The 27,192-nt window shown below is 49.3% G+C and overlaps 1 protein-coding gene and 1 long non-coding RNA gene across 3 annotated transcripts in view; one reads left to right on the forward strand and one right to left on the reverse strand.

Moving 5' to 3' along the window:
* LOC110407749 overlaps positions 1-1,405 on the reverse strand; it is a 19,911-nt gene extending 18,506 nt beyond the window's left edge. The window contains exon 1 of the long non-coding RNA XR_002444021.1: positions 1,000-1,405. This is a non-coding gene — a long non-coding RNA (uncharacterized LOC110407749). The remainder of the gene's footprint in view (positions 1-999) is intronic.
* The window catches only part of CALN1 (calneuron 1), a 103,494-nt gene continuing 76,491 nt past the window's right edge, over positions 190-27,192 (forward strand). The window contains exons 1-2 of one of the 2 annotated variants that reach the window (XM_021415782.1): positions 190-393; positions 12,488-12,612. In XM_021415782.1, the coding sequence (XP_021271457.1) occupies positions 12,495-12,612 (118 nt within the window). In that variant the 5' untranslated portion in view covers positions 190-393; positions 12,488-12,494. Of the gene's footprint in view, positions 394-1,592; positions 1,731-12,487; positions 12,613-27,192 lie in introns of those variants that run through there. The other variant, XM_021415783.1, reaches the window with a different exon arrangement.

Genomic DNA, 27,192 nt, shown 5'->3' on the forward strand with positions numbered 1-27,192 from the left:
CTTTTCCCCCCTTCCCCTCCCTTTCCCCCCTCATTTTTCCCTTTCTCCCTTTTCCCCCTTTCTCCCATTTTTTCCCTTTCCCTCTCTTTTTACGTCTTTCCTCCTCTTCTCCCTCCTTCCCCTCCCTTTCCCCCCTCCTTTTTCCCTTTCCCCCTCCTTTATCCCTTTCCTTCCTTTTCCCTCTCCCCTATTTTTTCCCCTTCCCCCCTTTCCCTTTTTCCCTTTTTTACATTATTTCCCCACCGCCCCAACCACCCTCACCGCCCAGCTCTCTGCCTCCTCCCGCACCCCCCCTCCCTACCTCCCCCTTTTCATAACTCGGCCAGGAGCGATCTGGAGGGGGGGGCCGAGGAGCCAAGCAAACCTGTAGCGGCGGAGCCAGCTGGTGGAGAGGTGAGTCCGGGCCAGTGGGGCTCCAGAGATGGGGATGGAGGGTTCTGTGCACCCCCTGGGGGCACCCAGTGCTCTGCATGCCACCGACCTGTTGGACCCCCCCCCCGAGGGCACTGAGATGCTGCGGGTTCCCCCTCTCCCTGCTCGGCGCTGTGCTTTGGGTGTTGCGGTGGCTTTAGTTTTATTTTTTCCCCCCTGGCTGTGGGCACGCGAGTTGCCATGGAGCGGTGTGGCAGTGGTGTGCTGCCTCCGAGCCCCTCTCTTTAATTTGGAGGCCCTCTCCCCACCGGGAACGCGGTGATGTAATAGGGTACCGCTGCGGTGCCCTGCTCCGTGAAGTTAGGTAAGAGCAGAGATCTCCGAGCACAGGGAGCATCCGCCGATGGAGTAGTCGGGTCTTAATGAGTGTCAAAATCAATGAACGCATGTGATGCAGTGGGAGACTTGGCCCTAAGCACCGGCTGACACCGCTGTCGGAGGACTCCCAAAGAGGGTCTGCTCTGCTAGAATTGGATTTGATGCATTCAGCCTCGTTGTATGGCAGAGATAACTCCCACTGCTGGATTTAATATATGGTTTGCGGTGATTGCTGCCTGCTGTACCCACCTGAAGGGATGCGCCGAGGAAGGCTGAGCGCTTTGTGGTGTCCTGAGCGTCAGCTGTGTACTCACCCACCCGCAGCTCACACCTTCTCCACGCACTGAGTTGCACTGTTTCCACATAGCAGCTGCCCCCTGGGTGCCCTGAGAGCTCCACTCCGTTCCGGTGGCTCCAGAGGAGGCTGGGATGGAGCTGGGCTCCAGAAGGAGTGTCGGTGGAATGGGAGCTGGGTTCAGACAGGCTGTGCTGTTTGGAGGAGAGGTGCAGGGCTGCTTGCTGGGTACCACTCCGTCCTCCTCGCTGTGTGGGAAATGGAATTTCCCCATTGTTCAGCTGTGCACTTGCTGCACGAGGCTGTGATTGGCAAAGCGCTGGATCGCCCAGGTTGCTCGCATCACGTAGGCAGCTGCCACTGAAATGACACACTTGATTGAAGGCCAAAAGCACCATATACGTAACTGCCTGTGATTAAGCTCCATATGATGCCTTGGAGCGAGTAAAAACCCCTCCTTCATCTCATCTTGTTTGCAACAAGAACACTGTTGCAGTGATATCCTTTGGGTTTGGGCGCAGTTCTGTTTTGTGTTGGGGGTTGGGTTTTTGGGTTGGTTTTTTTTTTTTTTTTCTGCTTATGGCTGTGAAATTTGGTGACCTGAAGCGATCCGGCAGCCGCGTGGTGCCCGATGAGAGCCCGCTGCCATAGGTGTGCTGGTGGCTGGGGATATCACCGCGACCAGGTAAGGGCTCCCGTGGCCGTCCTTTACTCATCTAGGGGATATCCCAGCTGGCTGATAAGGGCATGGAGGGAGTCTTTGCGTGCATCCTTTCCCCACTGGCATGCATGCAATGGTGCTGTGGCTCGTTCTGCCAAGAAGCTTTATTCGGGTGATCCTGTGTGGAGCCAGGAGTTGGACTCGATGACCCTTACAGGTCCCTTCCAATTTGGGATATTCCATGATTTTTTCACTTTTCGGAGTCATTGTGGGTCTTTGCCGATGTGCGCAGAGCACGCACTGTACCTGTAGATAAATCCCCCCACGTGGCACTTGTGGCTGAGCCCTGGATTATGCCTGGGAGGGCTCTGTTCCTCAGGAGATGCGCTCTCTGGGGTCTCACACCTCCTGCCCACTGGGGCAGCACCAAGGCAGGGCTCAGTCCTGTGAACTGCTGGGTTGCATCGGTGAGCAAAAGCACTTCTGGAGCATCTCCTTGTTACCGAGTCTGGCAGAAAGAAAAAAAAAAAGAAGACAACCAAACCAATGAACCAAACCTACCACAACTTATGGAAGTCACCTGTACCCACGCCAATTAGAGGGAATCTTTTTCCCATCTCGGCTGCACTTGCTCTCGCTGTACTCACGCTCTGACTTCATGATCAGGCAGTTTCTACCCGGCCATGACGTGCCGGAGGATTATGCTGATGCAGCTTATTCCCACCATATCATGATGTATGGATATCTATCAGCATAGATGAGTATACAAACAACGTTTTTGTGGCTGCTTGTCCTGGCGTTCCTTCCCAGCCCTGTCTGATACACACAGTGGCAGGTCCTGTGCGTCTCATGCAGCCTCCAGGAAGCGGTCCTCTGTAAGTTACCGTGCAATGCAAGCCCTCGCATTTTATTTTACTCCAAATGACCTAATTCCTAAGCCAAATTGTTGTCTGACCGATAGTGAGATGATCGTACTGTGCATGTTTTATCGTCCAGGGTTATTGTAAGCTGAGCAGAATACCAGGTGAGAAACGGCGTCTATTAGCAATACTAGTAAACATCATTTTAGTCTACTGGTGCACATATAACTTTATTGATTCGGCATGAAATATGGCAGGCAATCTATTAGGGGATGTAAAGTGAAACTGGCAGAGCCTTTTCAGAATACGTTGGGGATGTAGAATGGCGTTCGTTTTAACCAGGTGGATCGCTAAGGCAAAGCAAAGTGGTTTTTATGGCTCCCGTAAACAGTGCCACGTCAGTTTTGCTCAGCTTTGTACAGTCTTCAGCTGTAGATCTATCAGTGCTTTGCAGGACTGGAAAGATATTTCGTTGTATTTTTAGTGTAAGAAGTGTAAGCAAGAAGCTGAAGTGAATACACAGGGCATTACGCAATAGTGCTTGGGCTGTCATGGAAGGAGGGCAATAGAAACAAACTGCTTCACAGGTCTGCTTTTAATTAAAGGCAACCTACTTTGATAAAAGCACAACAATCTGAAAATGTTTCTCCGAGTAAAGGCGTTAAGCAGCAGTAATTAAAGCCGCAGCGTGGATTTCGTCTGCTGAACCTGAAGTCCGTGGGTAGGGCATGGGAAATGCACAGCAATCCGGTGGATGGCTCCAAAAGTGCCCTTTGTTCCTTGTGCTTAATACCTGCCTGAGGAGGCTCGGGGGCATAATTGTATATACATTTCTGCTGCATGCTGAAAGCAAACCTTAACGTCTGCACTGTGTGCTGTCATTGTCTGCTCCCAGCCGAGGCTTCTGAGCAGCACAGACCTCCCTTTGCCATAAAGCATCACTGGGGGCTTTACCCTGCACGGGGGGTTGGGTGCTGTGCTGTGACCCATATCTTTGATGGGGACACTTGTGTGGGGAGTGTGTGTGTGTGCAAACAGTTTCCTTGGGGTCTTCATTCATGTGAAACAGTAACGTGAGGGAGCTCAGGAGGCAGGGAGCTGCTCGTTTGCATCCTGTACTGGGTGGGATAGCAGAGGGAATGGACACCCCTGACATCTCGCTCCTGTTTGGCTTAATTCCTTCCTAACCCAAATTGTCTTTGCGTGTGTACTCGCCTACAGCCCAGGGCCTGATTCTGCAAAGGGATCAGTAGGGCAGAGCCTCGCGGAAGTTAATGAGACTCTGGGATTGATCTGGCTTAATGAGGTTTTCTTCATTCTCCTCTGTTTGCAGGACTGTAGCTGTTTGCGTAGGTGCTGGGATCGTATCAAAGGGTTACCCAATCCTGCAAAGCCATAGGCAAACTGCTAAGCAAATAGCCCTTTGCTCAGGCGAGCACTGCTGATGCTTGCAGCCTGTCCCAGCAAACAGAATAGAGTAGAGTAGAGTAGAGTAGAATAGAATAGAATAGAATAGAATAGAATAGAATAGAATAGAATAGAATAGAATAGAATAGAATAGAATAGAATAGAATAGAATAGATGGAGTTGGAAGGAACCCTTAAAGGTCATCTAGTCCAACTCCCCTGCAGTAAACAGGGACACTCACAGCTCCATCAGGTGCTCAGAAGGTGAAGGTATTGGGAGTTTTGCTGTCACCCCCCTGCTCGCTGCAGCCCCTGGGGGATGTGCTTGGAGACCTGGGCATATTTGTGCATCTCATTTGCAAGGGTGTGGAGACCTGTCTAGATAAAAGATGCTACCAAAAGTGTCACAACAGTGTGTTCTTTGGGATGTGTTTCTACATTTGTTGTTGAGCTTAGGTACTCGGTTCTGACTGCTTCTAAAAACTGCAGTTGAAGGAAAATGCCCTCTCTGCACTCTTTTTTTCTGCATATTGGTGACCTCCTCCACAGCAGTGGCTCCCCATGGAGAGCTGTCAACCATTATGCAGATGAGATTCCAAGCAGTTGATCATTCCTGCCAGGTAGCGGGGCTGGGAGCAGGCAGCTCCAGAGCAAATCCCAGGGAAAACAAGAAAATGACGTCTCCGTAACTGTTTTCAATTATTCAGTCTCGGTGGTTCTCCTTATGTTTCAAGAAGGAACACGCAAATCTCTCTGGGTCTAGCTTGTTTACAGAGAGCTCGTGGGTTTAAAATACAACCAGCCTCGGATTTCTGTTGTACATTCCCTTCAAATAAATAGTGACATAAAAAGAAGGATGCTGTAATTTGTGCCACCCCAAGAGCTAAATACTGCGCTCCAGCAGGAAACCATCATTTTGGTTTCTTGCAACAGCTTCGCGCTAATCTTCCAAAGACCAGTAGCCCTAAAAGAAGGAAGCACAGACTTCCTCGAAGCTGCTGAGCTGCTCTCTGCTGGGGTCTGGTGCCTTTGAATTGAGGTCTTGGAGGATGAGGTGCTCAGGTTTGGTCTCTCTTCCCATGAGTGGCCAACCAGTGCTGTGGTTATTTTCAGTTGAGTGGCCCTGGGTGCTTGGAGTGGAGAAATGCTCGGAGTGGGTCTTGGTTTGAAACTTCTACTGTGATCCACCTCGAGTTTTAATAGAATTGTGGCAGTGTTATGATTACCGTTGCCGCTTTAATTACTTTCTGTCTCATTTATATATGTTGATGGCTCCCGTTCTCATAGCTCAAAGGAAACTTTCTGTAGGAACCAGGAGCCAGTGCTGTTAAAAATGAGCCCTCACCAGATGTCCAAAGCCTCCTTTAAAGAAGAGGCCTGGCATAAGCCACGTTTATTAGGAGTAATTAATTGTCCTATTAAAAAACCTAAATGTTTTGGCATTTCATTAATAATACGTAAGCAACCAACAGGCTATTTGTAGTGTGTTACTTTGTTAAAAGTGCTGTAAAAATTGTCATTATTGATATATTTCATGTTTATAATTACTCATCTGTGACGCACTCAGTCTGTTATGAATAATCCATTGTATATTGTTTTCTCAAATAGGCTGCTTGCTCAGCGTGCTGGGGGTGCCAGCAATTGCTTCTAATAATGTCTTCATGTCTGATTTATGCGTGTGAAATGAGTGCAACTGGACGTGAGTAAGGGAACAGAAGCACACTCAGAGAGCTGTCCTCAGGACGCCTGATAGGCAAACACCCAGCAGCTGGAGGTGGAGGAGAAAGTCATAAAGTCAGCTATGGTTGGGTTGGCAGGGACCTTAAAGATCATCCAGTTTCAACCCCTGCCGTGGGCTGGGTGCCCCCTGCTCAGGCTGCCCGGGGCCCATCCATGGCCTTGGGCATCTCCAGGGTTGGGACATCAGATTTCCCCACATACCTCCAGCTCAGAGCTCAGGAGCTTGTGCTTGGCTAACGCGTGTCTTCCAGCGAGACATCTGCTCCTGTCTGGGAGACAGCAATGTGTCACTTGGCCTGGTGCTTCGTTCCAACGGTTAATCACCGTCACCATTAAAAACCCTTGCTTAATTTCCAATTTGCATCTTTATAGCCTCAGCTTCCCACCGTGGAAGTCTTTCTCCGTTAGATTTTAAAGCTTTTTAGTAGCCTGCATTTTTTCCTGTCGTAAACTCTGATCGTGTCCATAAATAGTCTTTTTGTCTTTTTGGCAACCCAATGCACGCTATGGGTCCTGCCCTCCTGTAGAGGAGCTGCCCTTACAGAAGGGACTGGAAGGTGGGTGCTTGCACACCAGAGGCAAAGCTCCATTTCCAGTTTCCATCTGAATTTTTAGAGGGTGGGAGATTGTATTTCATTGTTGGTTTTCCTTTTGCTTTTTCATATCATCTCAGAGGCTTTCAATCGATAGGATGAGAAGGAATGGCCTCAAGTTGCACTGGGGGGAGGTTCAGGTTGGACATAGGAAAAACTTAGAGCAGTGCTGCAGTGACACAGGCTGCCTGGGGAGGTGGTGGGGTCACTGTCCCTGAAGGTGTTCCAGAACCATGGCGATGTGGAACTGAGAGATGTGGTGATGGGCATGGTGGGATGGGGTGGGGTTGGACCTGGGGATCTTGGAGTTCTTTTCCAACTTTAATGATTCTGTGATTCTATGATTCTGTGAAAGGCAACTTTGGTTTGTATGAAATTTGGACTGAGCTCCATCCCTGCAGCCGGAAGCAGAAATAGCAGAAAGTGGGAGAAGAAAGACAGAAGGCTTGGGATTGCTGGAGGGGGGATGAGTTTGGGGACCAAGAGGAGCTTGTGTGAATGGGTGGAGTACTGGTGACTTGGGTGTGGTGGCAGCTTTAAGCCTCTTTCAGAGTGGAAAGGCCTCTCTGTACCCTTGGCTGTGATGTGCCTGTCCTGGGGATGGAGCTCTCAGGTCCCTGCAGCCCTCCTTCCCGCTCAGTTAAGCTGAGGATCACCTTGGGCCATATTTTAAAAATAACAAACAGCAACTGTGATTTATACCTGTCCCATTGTGTTCTCACATGTTTAGCATTTAGAGAGGAGCATGCATTATTTCATGCACAACCCAGCATCTGCAGCTCTTCCTTTCTGCAGGATTCAAAGGCAGCAGTGTGGCTTCAGTTGTTTAGCAGTGTGATGTCTTCTAAAGTGACCTTCCTCTTCTTCTTAATTGTCAGATTTCCTGGAGAAGGTGGGGAATAAAGCTGCTCAGAGCCATCTGAAGTGCTTTGTAGTCCTCCATCCTGGAAGCTGGTGGCTTGCGAAGTGCCTCTTTGCACTGGATCCATTAGGCTTGTCACTCAGCGCTTGTTTTCTTCATTTCAGAGGACTTTTTTCCACAGTTACATCCTTAAATGCTGAAAGTGGTCCAAGGTTTGTAAAGTCCTCTTACTCACTGATCACCAAGGGGAAGTTCACTGCTGGTATCCCCTCCAGCAAGGGGGAGATCTCAGTTTTCTTGGTCCCAAATGGGAGTGTTTTCTTAGGCTAATGCCAGTAGATAACCCCATCCAGCATAAATGCCATACATTGTGTGAGAAGAGCGGGGGCACATGTGGGTAAGGCAGCTCTGCTCCCAGGAAGTGGGATTTCTCCTGTTTGCCAGAAGTAAAAGCAAAACCCTTTCAGAGGAAGCTTTGGGGTACATTTGCACTCGCAGCTCAATGACTTTGCATTACAGACAGAGGAAATTTGGCTTCCAAAGCTGGCCTGGTGTGTGTATGGCTCTGTGGAGGATAAGTTCGTGTCTTTCTCTTCCTGCAAAAGATGTGTTTATATACAGCCCCAAAGCACCTTTCCATGTAGTTTTGGGGGTTTGACTTTATTGGTATCAGTAGCCAGAAAATACAAACTTCCTCAAAAGCTCTCCTTCCCCCTGGGAGCATCTATTTTAGGGCTTTTCCTTTGGAGGCTCCTTAAGCAGCAAACCTTATTTTCCTCCATCCCAAGGCACCCTTCCAAGACCCACTCACATTGATTTTGTAGCTACAGAAAAGCCATCTGCCTGAGCGCTCTTTTCCTTCCCAGGTCTCCTTACACACCTGAGTTGAGACTGATTAAACAAGACTTCTGCATTCCTCTGCAGGAGCTTAAATCCCCAGAGCCCCTTCCCCACATCCTCGGAGCTCCTCCCCATGCCCAGATGAGACTCTTTGGATCTTTCCTTTGGTAGGTTGGGCTCGTCATGCACTGGAGGTGCTTGCGCAAAATGATAAAAAAAAATATCTCTGAATCTATTGTTAGCAATAGAGAACGTAGCTGATAAGGGTTGGAGTGACTTAGTGCTCTTCCTAGCAGCAGGATGTTGCCAAAGCCACGTATCTGCAGCAAAACGCTTGACTTACTTTCCCTTAAGTGTGTTGGCCATGAGCAGACGTGTGGATGTAGTCCAGCTCCACTGCTCCTGGCTGCAACCCTCAGCTGCTCTCTGCTTGGGGAGCAGTGAGGGAGTCCTGCTTGGGCTCTGGGGCAGAACAGATCACAGAAGCAATCAGGCTCTGTGGATGTGTCCCCTGAGTGGGGTGTTTTGCCAGGAACAAGGAGGATCAGACTGACCAGGGATTGCCCAGATGGTACATAGCATTCTGCTCTTCCCTTTGGATCTATGTGGAAAGCGTGCATTGTTACACAGCCCTCCTAGAAGGGTAATGTTCAGCTCTGGGGAAAAGGAGAGAATTGTTTGGAAGTCACCACTCTTGTTGCCTTAGGTGTTGTCATGTTGCTCGGTGGAGGGAGAAGCATCTTTAATGCCATTACTTCACTTGATGACTTTTAAAACGCTTTTAGAGTGGAGCTGGAGGGCTTATGGGTACTGTTATGTTTCCCTATCGTCTAGTTGCTTCGTGGATTTTCTATGTAGTCCCATATTTTTTATCCTTAAGAATCACAGAATGGCTTAGGTTGAAGGGGACCTTAAAGATCATCCAGTTCCAAACCACTGCCGTGGGCAGGGTTGCCAGCCACTAAATACCTTACACTATTGCACTGTGTATGTGCTCTTTCCAGGCCAGTGTGTTTTCCATTCCATCATCATGAACCCTCTGTTCAACTTCAGCCAGGTTTATGGCAGAGTTTTTACCACGTTCCCACCAGTGCCCTTTCTGCCTGCTCCATATGACACCCGCATACTGGTGGCTGTGGGACCAGTGGGCATCCAGGATGGGGACCTGTTAGCCCAGCTGCCTTACCACCAGATGGGCAGCAGGCAGCATCCTCCACATTACAGCTGGACAGAGAATGGATATGCATGGCCCAGTCTAGGAAGTGCAGGTGATGTTGGTTGTTACGTGCCTGAGGCCATAAAGCCAGGATCGACCCTGGGGCATCATTCTGTGCTGCACGTAAGAAGAGATGGGTAAGAGGTTAGCAAGAAATCTTTTCCAAATTGGTAACTGCCAAGGGACATCCAGGATCGATACAAATTGATCCCGATTCCATCTCGTTCACTGATGCTTAAGCTAAACCTTCCTGTTTAGTCGTGGTGTGGATTTTCAATTGGGTCTGAAAGCCTTCTTACAAAACGTATCACAAGAGCTGGGGAAGAATGCAAATGGGGCGAGCGCGGATACGTGAGCATCATGTAGCTGTCTTTTTTTTTTTTTTTTTTTTTTTTTTTCTGATGGCAAATTGCTTACAAACATCTTACAAATCTTACCAACGTGGCTCTGCTGAAAGGGAAGGGCTGGCAGTGCTGGGTGTTCTGAGTCTGTAACCTGCTGGTGAGCCTGACACAGGAAACCAAACCTTGACAACATACATGGTAACATTTCCATACCTGTGTTTATGGGTTCTTTGAGGGCTTTTGGGTTAAGTGTCAGTGCTTTCATGATACTATTCAAGGAGATTTTGTTGCTTCAGAATCCCGTTATGCCTTTGAGCCTGCTTTCAGTGTGCAACATGCTTGGTGGGAGATGGATCTGTTGGAGATGGGGAGCAAAGTGCTGCTCTCCTGGCTGCTGCAGGGCTTGTACAGCACTGTGTGTGGGGCTGGAGCCCAAGCATCCCCCCTGCTCTCATCTAGAGGAGTTGGGGGAAGCACTCAGTACCCCGCGATCCAGTGCTGGAATTGCTGCCAGTGGGCACTGCCATGGCACAGGGCACATCCCATCAGCACCAGTTCCTTTATATGGGAGTTTTCCCTGGGTGTCAGCTGGCACTGCAGGAGTGCCCTTAAGGTTCCTGTGTTTCCAGCACGGACCTTTGGGCTCAGTCCAAAATGAATTAGGACCAAATGGGCTGTGCTAGGACAGACCTCTTGTTCCCAGACAGACACTGGGCTCTGTGTATTCCCGTTAAGCACAGGGTGCTTTGCAGAAGGTGGTGCTGTGCTTTGTGAGTTCTCCCTTATACCACCTGTTTTGCCATTTCAACCCTGCCGTGAGGCTCCGTGGCAGTGGGGTCCCACCTGGAGGACAGAACGTGTGTGGGTTCCTGGCTGTGGGGCTGCGGATCTGGTGCTGAGCATCTCTCCTTAGAGCTGGAGGCAGGCTGAAACCCAGCAGCTCCGCGGTGCTTCTGTTGAATAATACTGGACTTTAAAAATAATAACATACCTAGGCAGTGGAATTAATTCAGGATTTCTCACTCTGGGATATCATGGGTCCCTCCTGGCATATTAAAATGCATTTCTGGACCCCATGTTGGGGGCTGATTTTATGCACTTCAGCCCTCAGGGGAGATGCGTTGTTGTGTTGCTGTTTTTTAATATATTTTTTTAATGCTTGTAGAAGTGAGAGCGATGTCAGCCTCAGTGCAATGTACAGCACCATCCCAGTGCCCCAGCCCCAGTTAAATCTCTCTTTAATTCGGTCGGTGTTTGAAAAGCAGTGCGATCGCTTTTACATCGGGCTCGTGATTACGGAGAGAAAGCGCGGGTCGATTCCTGTCTGAATGCTGTATGGAGGGGCTGGGAGGTGCTGAGGGTGTGCAGAGTGCCTCCCCAGCGCTGCTTATGGGGGGGCAGAGCAGCACCAGGGACAGCGCCAGCCCCGTGCAATCCTGCCGGGGGACGAACCCCTTCCTGCAGAGCGATGTGTCAGAGCGAGCATCCATCAGAACGAAGTACATTAATTGGCAAGTGCTGGGAAATTAGAGATGCGCCTAATGAAAAAGAAAACCTTGTTTACGGTTTCTAATGTGCTGCTGAAGAAACTGGCTCCCAAATAAAAATACTTAAAATTACGATTAGGATTTATTTACATAATTACTGTGAGAGAGATTCTAGGGAGACGTGCTGAGCAGCACGAGAGGAACCTCGTGGCTTTCCTTCCCTCTGTCTCGGGGTTGGTTTGCTCTGGGTGAGTCCATTAAAGCTTTTACTAACTCAGCGAGGCAGCACATCATTTGTTACAGAGTAGTCCATAGATGTGGGTATATATATATTTGCTTTATTGACTGTGGTGGGAACACAGGGCTGTGAAAGAGCCAGGTTATCTTTGTAATGGCACTATTGGCTGGGGAGTGATGCTGTAGGTGGCACTTACCTCTTTAAGGCCAAGAATCCCGATGTCCTGGCGTGACAGTGCAAGCATGTCCTTGGAGATGGCTTCAAAAGGGGCCACATCCCTACAGGTGTGCAGGGGTGTGGGCTACCAAAGCTGCCCTATAAACATCAGGTCCTCGGTGGTGCTGGGTGGGTAGCTCTTCTGTCTTTTCTGGTTGATATTTGCAATACAAAATGCGATAGATCCATGATGGCCTGTGCTGATTGAAACCAGCCAAGGAGATGACAAATCTGCCTCTTAATATTTCAGTTGACTTTGGCAAACTTGCCTCTTTCTTCTGAATCCTAAATCAGTGTGTAAGTGCTGCTGACAGTAATTTCCACTCTTGTCTGTGCAGATGGCTGCCCTTCGCTAGGCTGCGGTGTTTATACCTGCTAAGTTTGCAAACACTTTCCTGCTCCAGTCTCCCATTGAGCAGTATTTTTCCTTTGCTGTCATGTTTGTGAAATGAAAATGTTCTTTGCTGGGCCTTGCTCGAGTGGGAATTTTCCTCTTGCAGCCTGGAAGGAGGCACACACTGCGGCGGGTGCTGTGGGAGGGGGCTGAGCCGCCCCCAGCTCTGGGTGCTCCGGAGCAGGGTCCATGCGTGGCTCTGACAGCCATACACTGTGCCTTATAATTGCATGTCAGTGTACACCCCTGTGCACTATATAATTATTATCAAATGCTAAATCTCTATGCTGAAAGCTGCAGTGTGAGTGTTAGGGACTCATATTTTACTACAGCGCTGCTGCTCTGTCTCTGCTAACTCTTGTCCTGCATAAAGAAGCTGCTGCTTTTTTCCCCATTTGTTTAGCTCCTGCTTCAGACCTAAATTTAATCTGCAGTCCATCAGTCATGCACCCGACTCCGGTGCAGGTTCCCTGGTGTAGGATGCTAGGAGGCTGCTCTTCCAAGGCAGGCTATGGCACTGCTCAGAGCGAGCCATGAGAAATCATTAAAATCAGCCTTTCTCTCCCCCTTTTCTCTTGTGCCCAGGGAGAAGATGCCATTCCACCATGTAACAGCTGGCTTGTTGTACAAAGGCAACTACCTGAACCGATCGCTCTCCGCTGGCAGCGACAGCGAGCAGCTCGCCAACATCTCTGTGGAGGAACTGGATGGTGAGTGGTGTCCCTGCAGTTTTCCTGGGGGTTTCAGGGTGGGAAGGGCTCATTCTCACCTTATCATCAGCACTGGCATACAATAACCTGATAGGTGTTCTCCCAGTAAAGGTTGGAAGGGAGATGGCTCAGCTGGGCTGGGACGGAGAGAGCTCCCCAACCAAAGCTGTGTGCTGAGCTGGAGGCTGATGGTAACCTCTGGTTCTGCCCTTCTGCCTGGAAATAAGGCAGCTTTTGAAAGAGTAGGGCTGCTTTTTTTTTTTTTTTTCTGGGCAAAACTTTGCAAAAGAAAAAGTTGGACTGGTAGATTTCTCTTAAGATGTCTTCAGCCTTTTCCTGGGAACCTACAGAGCTGAATCTGTCTTCCTGGGCAATTCTTCTTGTTAGCTCTGTGGCCTTTCAAAAGGTTTCTCTTTGTTTCTCAGTGTAACGAGGCACACAGAAGTGGCTTGTGGCTTAGGGAACTGGAAAGAGCTATAAAATTCCCTTTTCCAGGTCAGTGGTGTGGAACACAGACTGGCCATGGGTTGGTAAAGAGGTCACCCACATCTGCTGCCTGGAGGACCTCCACAGTTTCTCCCCTACAGATTGTTTGCTGCTTGTCCGTTCTCCCGACAGACAGACTGGGAGGCCAGACAGACTCCCAGTCTGGTTTGTGGTGGGAAGGTTTCCTTTCCAGACAATTTGTGGCTCACCAGGGCCGTTTTGGAGTGGCAGTTAATGTTGTTGACAGCTGGTCTTTGAGGGCGTTGGAACTAATTGAAGCTCTTGGTTTGCTTCCCAGTGGACATTTGGTGCGAGCCGTGATGACAGTCAGTGGTCTCGATGGAGAACTTGATGGGTAAATGAGCAAGGGAATGGTGCAAGGTGGAAATGGTCCTTCCAGGACAGGTTGGAGGCGTTTTGGCAGAACAGGCCAGCATTTCTACCTTTCCTCCCCCATTTCACCTACAGTTCGGTGAATCAGACTGTAGTTTTTGAGCTTTTTCAACTCTGAACCTTTGGCTTTGATTTTGGAAGCTTGACAGTAACTTATCTAAAGTAGAAACAGAATGTTTTTTGTTTTTTTTTGTCACTGCTTCTCTTCTTCCCAGTGTGCACTGAAAGCTGTTGAGGTGAGATGAGCAATGTGACAAGCCTTTGTCATTGCTGAGCTGGCACCCTGAGGACGCAGGGACTGTAGGAGCATCCTCTGGGCACTTCTCCTGGGACACTGAGACTGTGCTTGAAGCTGGAGCTGGCCAACTGGGTGAACTGGCTCCGATTCTGTGCATCCTACAGATGTCAAATTATGTTGCAAGATGAAACGTAGCTGTTGTCCCTGCTCAGGTTGCAGGACATGGGAAGGAAGCTCACATGCAGAAGCTCCATCCCATTTCTGCCCTTCCCATGCTGGGTGGTGTCCCTAGCATCACGTCCCACGGCAGCTCTGGACGGGAGCAGTGGTACAGGAACGCGCTGTCCCCGAGGAAAAACCAGCCCTCGAGACACCATGGGTCATCTCCGTTAATTAATGGCAAATGAAGTGAATTAGGCGTAGATGAGCTGCTTTTTGAGAAGGCAGCAACCGAGTCGCCGCTAATGTGAGTGCTGCATCCGTTTAATTTGGTCTGTGCCCTATTATAACCATGCTGCTGAATTGGAGAGCAGCAGATTTCATTCATCTCTGCTCACAAAGAGTATCCCCCTCATTCTTCAGAATGGTTAGAGCTCTTTAACTAATCATCCATTTATTCTCTGACTGTTAAGCACGGACTTCTTGTTACAATTTAGTTATGTATTTTTTTTCTGACAGCCTTTTGCTTTACAAACACCTATCTTCAAGGGCTTTATATCTCTGCCATGAAGATATGCCCCAGTTCTCAGCTCAGCAGAGAAGAGCTCAACCTCAGGCTGTTTTTTTTCCCACCTGTGAATGCAGAAGTGGCACTGAATTGATTCACATCCACTAAAGCCAGAGTAGCCTAAGATGCTGGAGATGCTTTTCTGTGCGTAGCTACCAGAGCACACCTAGCCACTGGAAATCATACGTAACTTCAGGTCAGCAGGCGCTGTCTTACTGGGATTTGTTACTGGTACCAGCATAGTGCTGGGAATGGGTGAAGGCACCACTGCTCACTGTCCAAACCCGAATCACAATGGGCCTTTTTGCCCTCGAGCTTGAATTATCTTGGAGTGAGCAACAAAGTGTTCTTCCTTGAGAAGTTAATGTCATTGTATGGGAGCTTTGTGGATGTATTAAGCTGCGATAGCTCTATGCCAATAATGTATTTGTGTCTAATCACCCAGGCTGGGAAAGAGATGCCTAATTCCCTGTGGTTCTTTTGTCAATGAGATTTGGATCCCAAGGCAGTCCCAGCCTGCTGGCAAATTCCAGGCTCACGTGTTAAAGCATTGAAGGTCTAATGCACTTTCTGAGGAAGTCGGTGGGAATTTTCAATACCCCTCCATGCACCCAAGGCTCCAACGAGTGTCAGGTTGTCCCCAGCCCTTTTTTCCACATCTGGCATTGCACATCTCTGTGCTGCTTGTGTTGTGAACCTGTTCTGCAGGTTTGTTGGCTCTGGGATGCTGCAGGGCAGTGCTGCCTGGCTGGGGCACGGCCTTGCTGCTGCTGCCATGGATGAAGGATAGCGTGGAGATCAGGAAATGGAAAATATTTCTGTCTTAAATGATATAGAGAGGGAAGGAGACCGGGTTTTTTGGATGAGCGCACACCCTTCGTAGCAGCATGCCTTGAGTGCTGCTCTCCTCTTCTCCCACCAGTTATTTTCCTCTACGAAAACTTCGCATCAGCCATCTGCCGACTTCAACTCCACTCTATTTTCCTCCATCCTGCTCTAAATACTGCACTGGCAGCGAGGGAAGAGGCTGGAGGGATTGCAGGTCACGCCGATGGCTCGCTTGTTCCTGGTGCCCTGTTTCTTGTTCGCGGTTCCATAGTAGCGGGAGGGGTTTGGAAGCTGTGGCTGTCACAAAGGGAATTAACTCGCTGGAAGCTGTATTAGGCGATGCTTAACTTGGTTACGCCGAGCAAATGACGAGGTTGGAAGTGGCAGGCCATCTGTAACCCGGCTCTGAGGGACCACGGAGAGCGACAGGCTCTGGGATGGATGTTATTGCCATATGCGTAGCGATTTCCAGGCATGAGATTATAAATTAGGGCTGGGAGGAACTGTTTTACATATAGATTTTCTGTCTGTTGTTGGGCGACATAAAATTGTGGCACGGATTGTGCGTGCTCTGTGGTTTCCACATTCCTTTTAAGCTTCTGTCCTCACATTGCAAACTGCTAGGGGTATTTTTAATAAAAAATGGTGGATGGAAATCATCGAGTCAGGCTTGAGTCATCCACCTCCATAGGCACTATCTAAAGAGTATTGTCAGGAGGTAAAAACATTTCCATAGTAGGAATCTGACAAATATCACCTGAAGGAAGCCACATGCATTCCAAGTAGGCTTTGCAGAAAGTGTCTGCGAAATGCATTACAGTCAGAGTGCTTTGCAGAGAAAACCCACATGTGGACCACAGCAGCAGCTATCTGTCCAGAAAGACATGGTGATAAATCCTTACATGACCCAGATTTCCCTGCAGTCAGCCATGCCCATGCAGAAAGGAGCATCACTATGCAGCACCGGGATCATTATGGGCATCTGGTGGCTCAGGCTGTGCAGCCCCCACCCAGGTGGGGTCTGTGGCACGTGCATGGCTTTCTCTAGGTTGGGAAATGTTTTTTTTCTGCTTGTAGACATCAGCCTGATGCAGTCCCTAAGGCTGACAACCCAAGTGGAAATGGCAGCGCATGGCTTTGCCTGCCCAAAGTGGAGACCTCAGCAGAGCATCCCACGCAGTGGGGCAGAACTGCTGCCTGCAGTAGTCTTTGAGGCGAGAATCTGGCGATCCCCATGATCCAGGGATCGCTGCAGCTTGTACCCCACATTGCAGGATGTGTTTACCTGGTTCCTGCCACCTGCGGAAGCTCTCTGCTGGGTCCCTGTTTCCGGGGCTCCGGCATAAAAGTCAACAGTGAGAGTACATTGGAAAACAGCTCTTGAAATAATTAAAGGGCATGGATAAATGATGCCCATATGGATTTTAAATTGACAGTTGACACCTGCATGCCAACAGTGCAATCAGTAAGGAGTGGCTGGAGGGGCACTGGGGCTGCACAGCAGCATGCCCACACCTGTATTGTGCTTCTGGGGCTGGGGGCACGCTGCAGGGGGAGCAGGCAGGACAGTCACACGTTGGCTATGCAGCCATGCTGTTCTACCCTTATGGAGAATGTGGCCAGAATTGAGGCTGTGGTGTCTGATGTGGTAGTCCTTGGTCCCAGGTGAGGTGGAGCAGCACCGTGCTCGAGGAGGGAAATGCAGAGGGACAGGCATTAGTCACTTGCCTGACTCACGGAGCAGTGACAGCACTGTGTCTGCTCCGCTCGGTGCTTTGCCCATGGAAAAAAATAAATGCTTTGGGGGCTGGGATGGGAGAGGAACAACAGGGAGAGCACTGTGGTGCTGGGGCTGGGGGTGCAGGGAGTGCCCTGGGACAGGGACGTGGCGGGGGACGTGCTGCCAGCTGGGCTCTGGATGTGGGTACAGGCTCCAGTGAGCAGCCCGTTAATTAACTGCCTGGGACTGTATCAAGCTCGTTTTCTCTTTCGCTGAGTTCTGTTTTAGAAGAGAGGCTTATCCACGTTTTCTCCGTTGTGAGTGATCATAGCTCGAAATGGAGTAATTTATGTTTTATATTGGGCTTTAATAGTGTTTCGTGTCTCTGAATGTAAAACTGCAGCATCACTATGCAGATCCTTATGTGGACAGAAGCAGCCGTATCCCTGACTTTACCAGTCTCCTTCTCCTGATGTTCCAGTTGTGTATTGTAAGGACAGTGTGGGGTTCCTCAGGACTTGGTAGTTTCAGGTATGAAGTGGCCTCCACTGAAAAAAACATCATAAAAACGGGTGCAGCATTAATACTTTGCATCGTATGAAGTTGTTGCAAGGTGTGATTTGCTCCAGACAGAGCCCTTCCCAAGGAGCAGGGCCTGGCAGGTGGATATGCAGTGCAATATGTGATGTTGGGGTACACATCTGGGAAGGGTTCCCGGAGGTTCTGTTGCCCCATCCCATATCCCCACCGTGCAGGACAACGGGGCCAGAAGGGAGAGGTTTAACTGGAGCCCCTGCCCCTAAAATGTAATTCCGAGCATCATGTCAGAGGGAAGAATCCTTACAGCAAGGGGGTATAAATAAAGCGAGATTGGCTGCCAACAAATTAGAATTACAGGGACGCCATCTGGACAACAATTAAAGAGATTGTTTGAACTCCAGCGATGCTGACATAGTTATAGGAACTGGCTGGCGAGCGAGCAAGCTATTGGTGGTGGAGATTCAGATATCCTTGGTTTGGAGTGAGGGCTTCTGGTTTATTGTAGCAGGGAAGGAGTCCCTTTAGGATGGGTGAGGATGGTTTGGGAAGAGGCCTGAGGGCTGTATCTTTATTCACCTCCTTCCCGGGCTCCCTCACCTTGTGCCGGGCTCCCCAAGCCCTTTTGGACACTGCTGTTCCAGTACATGGGGCTCAGTGGTGAGATGGGCATGCAGCGCCTGAGCAGCCCTGGAACACAGGAACGGAGCAGATCCAGAGCTAAGCGTGCTTTAAAGGGCATTTAAATCTTACTGAGACACATTTGTACAAGTTTTAATATGATTTTTTAAATTTTTATGCAAGCTTTTCAGCCAGATGATTAATTTTTCAGGTTCCCTCAGTCCCTTGCCTTACGCCCCTGGCTCTGGCAAGTCTCTTTTCCACCAGTTAGTGCTGCTTTGTGGATTGAGGAGCCTCATTCTTACCTGTTACACCTGGAAATGTGCCACTGGGGCGGTGGGAATGGATGGGAACCAGGGTAGGGCCACTGCGTCCTGGACCTAGGGGGTGGCACATACTTGGGGCTGGGAAGGTAAGGAGAGCAAATTTTCTCCCCCGTTTCCCAATGGAAGGGACATCGGTGGGCTGTAAGCACCCTGTCTGAAGCTAGGCTTCACACATTCCTCCTTTAATTACTGTGATATCAAATACGTACAGATTCAGGTGTTGATGTGATGCTCTGCAAGTGCTCCGCGTGCCCTCCTTGCAGGGTGTCGTGTGCCCCTCCGAGCTGCAGAGATCGATGCTGCAGCCCAGCTGTGTGAGCTCGCCGTGTTTGCAGCACGTTATGATTAATCAAGTCGTGGCAAGCAGTAAGCAAACTTCACATCAATTCCCTCACCTCCACCAGGGCCGCCACTCACCAAACCACAAACGTCTGCAAAAAGCTGCTGGTGTGGGGCGACACTGCCTGACAGGGGCTTCTGAAGAGGAGCATTCAAAAGTAGGAATTAGTTGTCCATTAGTCCAGGTATCTGTTTCTACTTTTAGTTCTTCCCTGGGATGCTTTGGCCATGGCTGATGCTTTGTGCCTCAATTTACCTAACTGCAGTGATGCTCATGGTGGGAGAGGAGAGCATAGCATCTGCTGCTGCTTGGGGTGCTGCAGAGGACTTCTGGATAAGCATCATTTGTGGGTCTTGCTCCCTGTTTGCCTTGCTTTGACCGCTGTCCCCATGTCAGCTGTGCTCGTGGTCACATCTGGGTGGGTTGGGGCTGGCACAGGGGAACACTGACTTGGCATGACCCTTCTGGCTTTCCCCCAGCCCTGTTCCTCCAGCCGCTATGCTGTTGGGATGGGAGAAGGTTGCTGGAAATCTTGTTTTCCCAGTTTCCCTTGCCTGCTTGTGGATTCTGGTATAATCTCAGCATGGTCCGAGAGGAGAAAAGTGTGCAAACGTTGGGGAAAGGGAACAGGAGCCACAGTTCTGAGCATCCCATCTTGGGGCTTGTATTGGGTGGTCTCCCACAAATTCAGAGCTGGGGAAAGCAGGAGGGAGAGATGGTGGGGAGCCTCATCCAGCGCTGGATGAGCTGCACCCAGAGCCGATGAGCTGGCAGCCAGCTGCGCCTGCAGGACCCAGCACAGATGGGTGTAGGGGGAAGGAGCAGGAGCCCCACAAGGGACTCGCGGCTTTCTTTGGCTTGGCCGGATTTGGCAACATCAAAGGGGATCAGCACAAACCCTTTGAAGTCAGGCTTATCTCCTGCCTGCCTGCGAAAACAGAGGGTGCTGTTCCCGCAGGGTGACTGCGGTGCTTGGGGGAGGTGGGTGCGGGACCCCAGCGAGCATTAATAGCGAGGGCAGTGCAGGCTGAGCAAAATCTCAGCTGCCTTTGCTTCTCTGCTGTGACACAGGGATGTTTCTGGGGGCTCAGGGTGTGCAGCACAGCGCTCCAGAGCCGGGCAGAGAGGAGTTCATAAATGCTCCATGAGGCTCCTCTGCCAGAGCAGCCACTGCAGCATAGGCTGAAATCACTGCAGCTCCTAAGGCTGATGCCAACATGGCTCAGGTTGTTCACTCTCTGAAGGAAATGAGTTAAAATATTGGCATTCTGCAGACTGAGGTCAGACTGAAGTCCCATTCCTTGCACATCATGCTGCCACGTTTTGTCCTGCACTGTGCGGGATGAGCAGGGACCCGGTCCTTCCTCCATGGATGTTTGCAGGGATAGGACTGCCTGGGTCTGTGGGCAGTGGGTCTGGCCCAGAGGGCAGAAAGAGAGGTCTTAGAGTGGTGCTGTTGGGACCAGTGGGATCTGCGTGAGCGTCTCATGATCCGAAATGTTTGGGGCACGAGATTGCAGACTGCACAGAGCTGGTATGCAAAGTCCTGGCAGCACCGAACACATGGAAGAGTGGATAGGATCAGAGACCTGCCAGGAACTGGGATGGCTTCAGCAGGCAGGGGGCTGCTCAGCCCCACACTGCATCCTGCAGCAGCAGCCCCAAGATGTCAAGAGCAAGGAACACAACTTTCAGAGAGGATGGCAATTGGTATTTTCAATTTTCAATTGCAGAACAGCACAGAGTTTTGGTCAAATGTATCCTTTATTTTTATAAGAATTGTATAGGAAAAATGAAGAAAAACACCAACAAAGCCTTGGTAGTGAAAAGATACTCTCATGTTCCTGAATGCAAAGCATTAGGATGTCATTTAGGAAAAATCCCTCTTTCTAAATAAGCCATTAGAGCACAAACCTATTAGCAACATGTGGGATGAGGCAGTATTTTGTGTTTTAGGATTATTCTGTTGGGCAATTCCTATTTAATTTGCTAGGAAGCACAAATCTCATTACTTTTCCTTCAACTAAATCTAATCCAGGGCATGAGATTTTGTGAATCGGTTTGGATGGGGAGGGGAAAGAAATACGGCTGCGTAACTGATTGTAATTGCTATTACTTCCCGAAGGTAAAAAAGATTGAAAGCATTTTTTTCTCAGTGGTTCTTCGTGTTTGCACACGAGGAGTAAATTGGCCTTTGCAGGGACACAGTCGTTGCTGCCTCTGAAATGTGAAGCGGTGTTTGCAATGCGTCTGGTGGGGGAAATGTCCGTCACATTTACTTAAGCGCTGCTTGTCACCCCTTTGTGAATTTGATTTCAGTGCTGCAGAAGGAAAAGGGAGAAAGCAGAGGGAGAGTTGGAAGATACTGCTGAAGTGATGCTCGCTCCTGCTTCTCCCAGTGGGATGGAGGCGAAGCGATGGGCTCAGGCTTCCTCCATGGGGCTGTACCTGTGGGGCTGGCAGTGAGACTCGGGGCAAGCTGCCCCCAAGCTCAGCTGTGCAAATACGTTTTTTTTCAGTTCACCAGCAGTTAATAATAATAATAGTAATGATGTAGGGGGGGGGTCCATTTCTGTTGCAGCCAAATCAGCACATTTTTATTTTTGCGTTTCCATTTTCCATGAGCGGGAGGCTGGGAGAGTTCTGCTCTGATCCAAAACAAAGTGTTTCATGTAGAGTTTGAGCTGTTTCACTTATTCCTGTTCTGAAGGTGTGGTGAACTCGTACGTTTGGGCTCGCTGTGTCCCGTGCTTCCTGCAGGGAAGCCACCCAGCATGGTTTGTGTTGGTAGGAGCCTGGGCACGTGGTCCATCAGCCGCTGCGGGCTGATCAGGTTGGATATTAGGAAACCATTTATTCTCAGAAAGGGCGATGATGCACAGGTTGCCCAGGGAGAGGTGGGGTCACCTGGAGGTGTTCCAGAGCCGTGGAGATGTGGCACTGAGGGACGTGGTTATGGGCATGGTGGGGTGGGTTGGGGTGGACTTGGAGATCTTAGTGGACTTCCCTTGAGGTCAACAATGAGTCTGACCTGCAAGCGCCTTGTGCTGTCACACCACAATGTGCATTCACCCCGTGCCCTAGCAACAGCCTCGTGCCCCTCAGTCCAGCCCCCAGAGCCAGGGCTGTGCCCATGGGGTCTTGCTCTGCTGCAGCAGATGGTCTCAGGTGCTTTAATTGCTCCATTGATGAGCTCCACGAGCCCAGCCTGGGCTGCTAGCGATGCTCAGCAGTGCCTCTGGGCAGTAAAACTATATGAATTTGGAATGGATCAAGACGCAAAAAGAAAACACACTTTTCATCCTCCTCCCCATTTTGGGGCTACGTAAGAGGTCAGGTAGCTGATGACTTCTTCAGAGTTCCTTCCAGTTGCCTTCCAGGCTTGTTTCTCAGTAGCTTATTTTGCTATATTCCTCCTCATCTTTTTCTCTCCCGCTCATTTTTCACAACAAAGGCTGGAATGTACGAGCAGGGGAGGTGGAAGCAAAGCAAATAAAGATCCTGGCTCAACGTGGGCTCCCAGGGGCAGGCTGTGTCTGGCTGCAGGCTCTCTGCTGTCCTCCACTGGGGTCCAGCATTTCCTGCCTGCCCTTGTCTGCTGCGGTGATAGCACAGAGCAGACGTGCTTTGCTTGCTGGAAGCCCTATCGATAAGGGCAAGGCTTGTTCGTCCCATTTAGTGGGAGAAGGTCGCATAATAAAAAATGTGGAAGGATGTTGGATTAGACAAGCAGCCTCTCGCTTTAGCAGTTGTTCTCACCAGCTCTTGTCGAGGGTTTTTTTGAGCAGGCGATTGGAAGAAGTTTTCGGCAGGCTAAGTTTGTTGTCCTCCGTGTAACAGTGCAGAGAGTCAAGGCTTCTGGCTGGGTTCTGCATCGCCACAGACACCTCGCGTGTTGCTATGGCACAACAGGAGTTTGGCAGTGTAGAAGTGCTGACTCAGTATCGCACAGGGTGATGTCTCCGGTGGTGTTTATTTGCAATAACAGAAGCCTGAAGCTGCTGTTTTCAGGTAATTTGCGCAGTTATTGTGCTTCCTGACACTTTCCAGCACCCAAGCAATTTGGGTTTGAAATCACAGCGTGAAATCCTGGCACAAAAAAAGCTCTTCTGACAGCTCCTTGACCTTGGCACCATGTGTGTCTCCATTAGAACAGTGTTTAAACCCAAAGGTTGCACATCTCTGTATTTCCTAACCTGCTTGGCCATGTGGGAGAAGCCTCCACGACGCGTTTCTCCAGAGGCTGAAGGCTCCTTGCCCTGCTCCTTGCCTGGCTTCCAGTTTGGGAAGGGACTTGTCATCAAAATGAAATGTGCCTGTTTTGAAAATGTGAAATTCTGATCCCGTTGGTATGAGGAGCAAAATTCCCAGTGAGAGAGCTAGCCTTTCACCCTCTGCAGCTGAAGAAACTGGACAACTGGCTAATCTCCTTTGTGTCTCTTGCTCTCTGTAATGGAAAGCCTTTTAGTCCTGGCTCCTGGAGCAAGTTCCATCCCCACAGCCTGGGTTTCAGCATCCCCAGATTAGTGGTAAAAGTCAGGACATCCACCTGGTCCTGGGGTTGTGCCTATGTCTGTGTGTGTGCACAGACATGGGTGATGTGTTGGGATGTGCAGGTTGGTGATGGCTGGAAGCTGGTCCTGTCCTTGCTTGTGATGCGCTGGCCCAAGGCTGGTGTAGGCATTTGGGCTGAAAATGGATGATGGAAGAGAAATGAGCTCTTCTGAACCTTAAACCCTTGGGTAATTACCAGTATGGTAATTCATGTGGTTCATTAGTAATCTGCCAGCTTCCTCCAGTCCCACTTGCCTCTTCCAGCCCTTGTTTGTCAGACCTCTGGGGTTTTGATGGGATGGGAGCAAAACAAAACAATGGACTAAAAAGGAAGTTTGGCATTTCCAATGGATGATGCTTGGGAGCTTTGGAGCTACCAGGTTTGTAGTGGCTTTGCAGTGGCTATCCGAGCTTCAAACCATGTGTGAAGTTATGTGGGGAAATGCTGGGCAGCTGTGACTAGTTTTCATGAGTGTCAGCTCAGGGATACATGTAGGAATTGTCAAGCCATAAATACTTGGTGAGTGCTGGAGTGACTTTTTAATTTTAGTAGGAAAACCAGAATGTGGCAGCCAGAAAAAAAAATGATACAAAAATAGTAGCAGTCCTTCTGGGAAGAGGAAATAATATTCCACTAAGACAGCAACCCCAATTAGATGGGAGCCTTTAAAGAAGTGAGTAGCTAATTACCTAGATAAAGACGAGGCAACTCTTGCACATGGCAAACAGATTTATTGGGGGACATTTATCTATGTGCATATGCCCAAGATGTTTTATGTTCTTGCCACAAACCCAAAATTATCTGTGCTTTGTAAATATTGTGGTTGATGGCTGTAAAGATTTCCTGTGAGATCAAGTTGGAAGGAGCCATGTGGTCAACCACACTTACCAGAACTGGAGAACTGGAGAATTTCTTTAATGGTTCAAGCAGCCAAGGAAGCTTTGGGGACGTGGCCAAGCACGCAGTGCCCTGGTTTAAGTAACCACTGGCACGTGAGGTCGAGAGCCATGGTTGGTGGCCTGGCATGACCCTTTTGGAGCAAATGGTTATTTTTAAAAGCAAGTTTGTATTACAACTTGACACAAATTCCTGCAGTAGGCTCCATGCATTAGTTTTGTAACTGGGGTGCAGGAAATGGCTCACAGCTTCGCCGCTCTCACAGCAAATGAGAACATGATGGCATCTTTTAATATCAATTTTAGTTGCTTTTGCACGTCTCCAAATCACTTACGTTTTGACATTAATAAAAATAGCAAAGAGTTTGGAGAAAGTAGCTTTGGCATCTACTGTATTTAATTTGCAAAAACTTTCATGTAGAGTTTAATTTAGACTGATGAGAGAGGCAGTTTTATGAGTATAAAACTCCATTAATTACAGATCCTGTCTTAATTATAAATGGCTTTATTTTAAAGTGAGTTTTACAACCAAAATTAAGACTTGGAGCAGTTCAATCAATACAAACATCAATTAGACCTGACTTTGTACTCCAATTAATTTATAAAGCTTCCCAATGAAGTGTAAAAAGTGTGCCACTTTGTACTCTTCTTCCTGCCATTCCCGGGCACCAGGAGGTCTCCATGGTTTCATTAGCAGCTTCCTAACGATAAGCGTGGATGGAATAACAAGCCTCCCAGTGGTCTTCCTTTTCCCAAATAAGCCAATTGAGTTAAATGCTAAAGTGGCCAAACCTGGCTAGAAGCGTTGGGGAATATTGATGCCAGCAGGTGCTAGTCTTTTGTCCATTTGATTGTGGTCCCACCAGACTGTGGCTGCACCGAGGGGCTCTGGGATCTAGGCTGGGCCACAGTCATTTGTCACAAGTGTGAATGTATTTAAAGCTTTTTTTTTTTTGAGTTCAGTATCATGATCCTGATTGTATGAAACAGGTAGAGATGTGCCACGTTTTATTTCCTTGCACCTTCTTTGTCTGCGTGGAGTATTTGGCATTGCTCTGTTGACTCTGGGGACGTGTGTCCTCTAAATCTCTTGTCAGGAGCTGAGGATCCAGCCCGACCAAGCAGTCAGGGTCAGCTCCTGGTGATGCAGCAGCACTTAGCTCAGGCCCGGCTGGCCCTCCAGTCCTCCCTGCAGGCAGAAGTGTGCTCAGCTTCAACAAGGGTGCATGGAACCATTTTCCAGCACCAGAGACTGAAACAAAAGGACCTGAGGATTCCCAAGGGGAACAAGGGACATTAACAGATGAAGTAAAACCTCTTTTTACTTCTCAGCTGACAGCAAGCAGCCAGGAAACAGCAAACCTGAGTTCCCAAAGGGCCATTGTGGCATCCTCCTCCCTGCAGCTGAGTGCCATTCACCCAGGGACCGGTACCACATGCAAGGTCCTAAATAAAGTCCAATATTTGTTGTTTAATGCAGGACTTAGGAAGCTGTGGAGCTCTGTGAGCCTTCTCTGGATCCAAGTGTCTTCTCCTCCTGCCGTGCTCCTCCACTTACCATGTGGACATCCTCTGGTTCTTCTGGACCTGCAGTAGGGGGAACTGTAGTTTGACTGTGCATAAAGTCATGTAGAGCTTGTAGAATGGATGGAGCTAGGTATTAGCAGAGCTTTTATTTCCTTTCTGGTGAAGCAGGCTCTTTTAGTAAAGCCAGGTCTGAGCTGCGGAACTGTTTGAAGCTAGGAACCGAGCAGCGAGCGACAGGCAGGCAAACAAAGTGGAAACCTGCTCTGAATTATCATAAGCTTTTTTGTTGTTTTAAGCCCTTTCAAGCAAAGCCATTTGTACTGGAGCAAATTCTCCCAAGATATTTTTAGACGATACGAGCAGAAAAATATCACTCCACAGCAAGCTGTTTACAAATCTGCTAACCTTGTTTAGTGCTAGTAAAACTCTCGGCTTGGTGTGCTGCAGAGCACACTAATTACTTGACAGGAATTACGCAACAGTGTCTTTCTGACGTGCTGTATATTGGCTTGGCCCTGCAGCTGGGCCTGTGTACAGCATCTTGGATAATGAACGGGGAATATTTCTGCAGCTTTTCCATTAAGACAGTGAGAGCGAGGCTGGCAGGAGGCAGACCCTGCCAACTAGCTGCCACTCACCGTCCTTTCCTCACGTTCTCATTTCTGTAGTGAGGCCATCCTGCACTTGTCTCATTATCCTGTGTCTGGTTTAGGAGCCCAAGTGTCACCCTCTGTCACTCCTCAGGGTTTGCTTGGCCATTGAATGGGACTAATGGCCATTCCCCATGCATCTTGGGTGCGTGTAGTGGTGGGATTCAGATGCTGTGGTGATAGGGCTGTATGAATACATTGGCAGTAGGGATGGAGTTCCTTAAGGAAAGTGGACTGGAAGTTGCCTGTCATCCCATCAGACCCCAGCAGCCTGTCCCTTCCATTGGCATTGGGCACAGGGGTGCAGCTGAGCTCCTGCCCCAGTGACCGGCTCTCAGCAGCCGTGTGGAAGCTCCTGTTCTTGTGAGTGCTGCTTTCAGTATTCACAAAACCATAAAATCTTTTTAGTTGAAAGTGATCTTTAAAGGCCATCTGGTCCAACTCCCCTGCAATGCACCGGGACACCCACAGCTCCATCAGTGCTCAGAGCCCCTCCAGCCTGACCTTGAATGTCTCCAGGCATGGGGCATCCACCACCTCTCTGGGTAACCTGTGGCAGTGCCTCACTAGTTGCTGGTGGGAGTTCCGCCGTGAATATTTAGGGGATCAGTCCTGAGAACTTTCAGGTTTCCTTGTTCTATTGGAAAGGGGTCAGCAACAACCCGATGCTTCATAAAAGAGAGATCTTCTGAAGGCTGTGATGGAAGCCCAGTGCTTATGGTGTCAGCTGAGTGTT

Source organism: Numida meleagris, chromosome 18 (assembly GCF_002078875.1).
Source record: "Numida meleagris isolate 19003 breed g44 Domestic line chromosome 18, NumMel1.0, whole genome shotgun sequence".
Classification (NCBI taxonomy): domain Eukaryota; kingdom Metazoa; phylum Chordata; class Aves; order Galliformes; family Numididae; genus Numida; species Numida meleagris.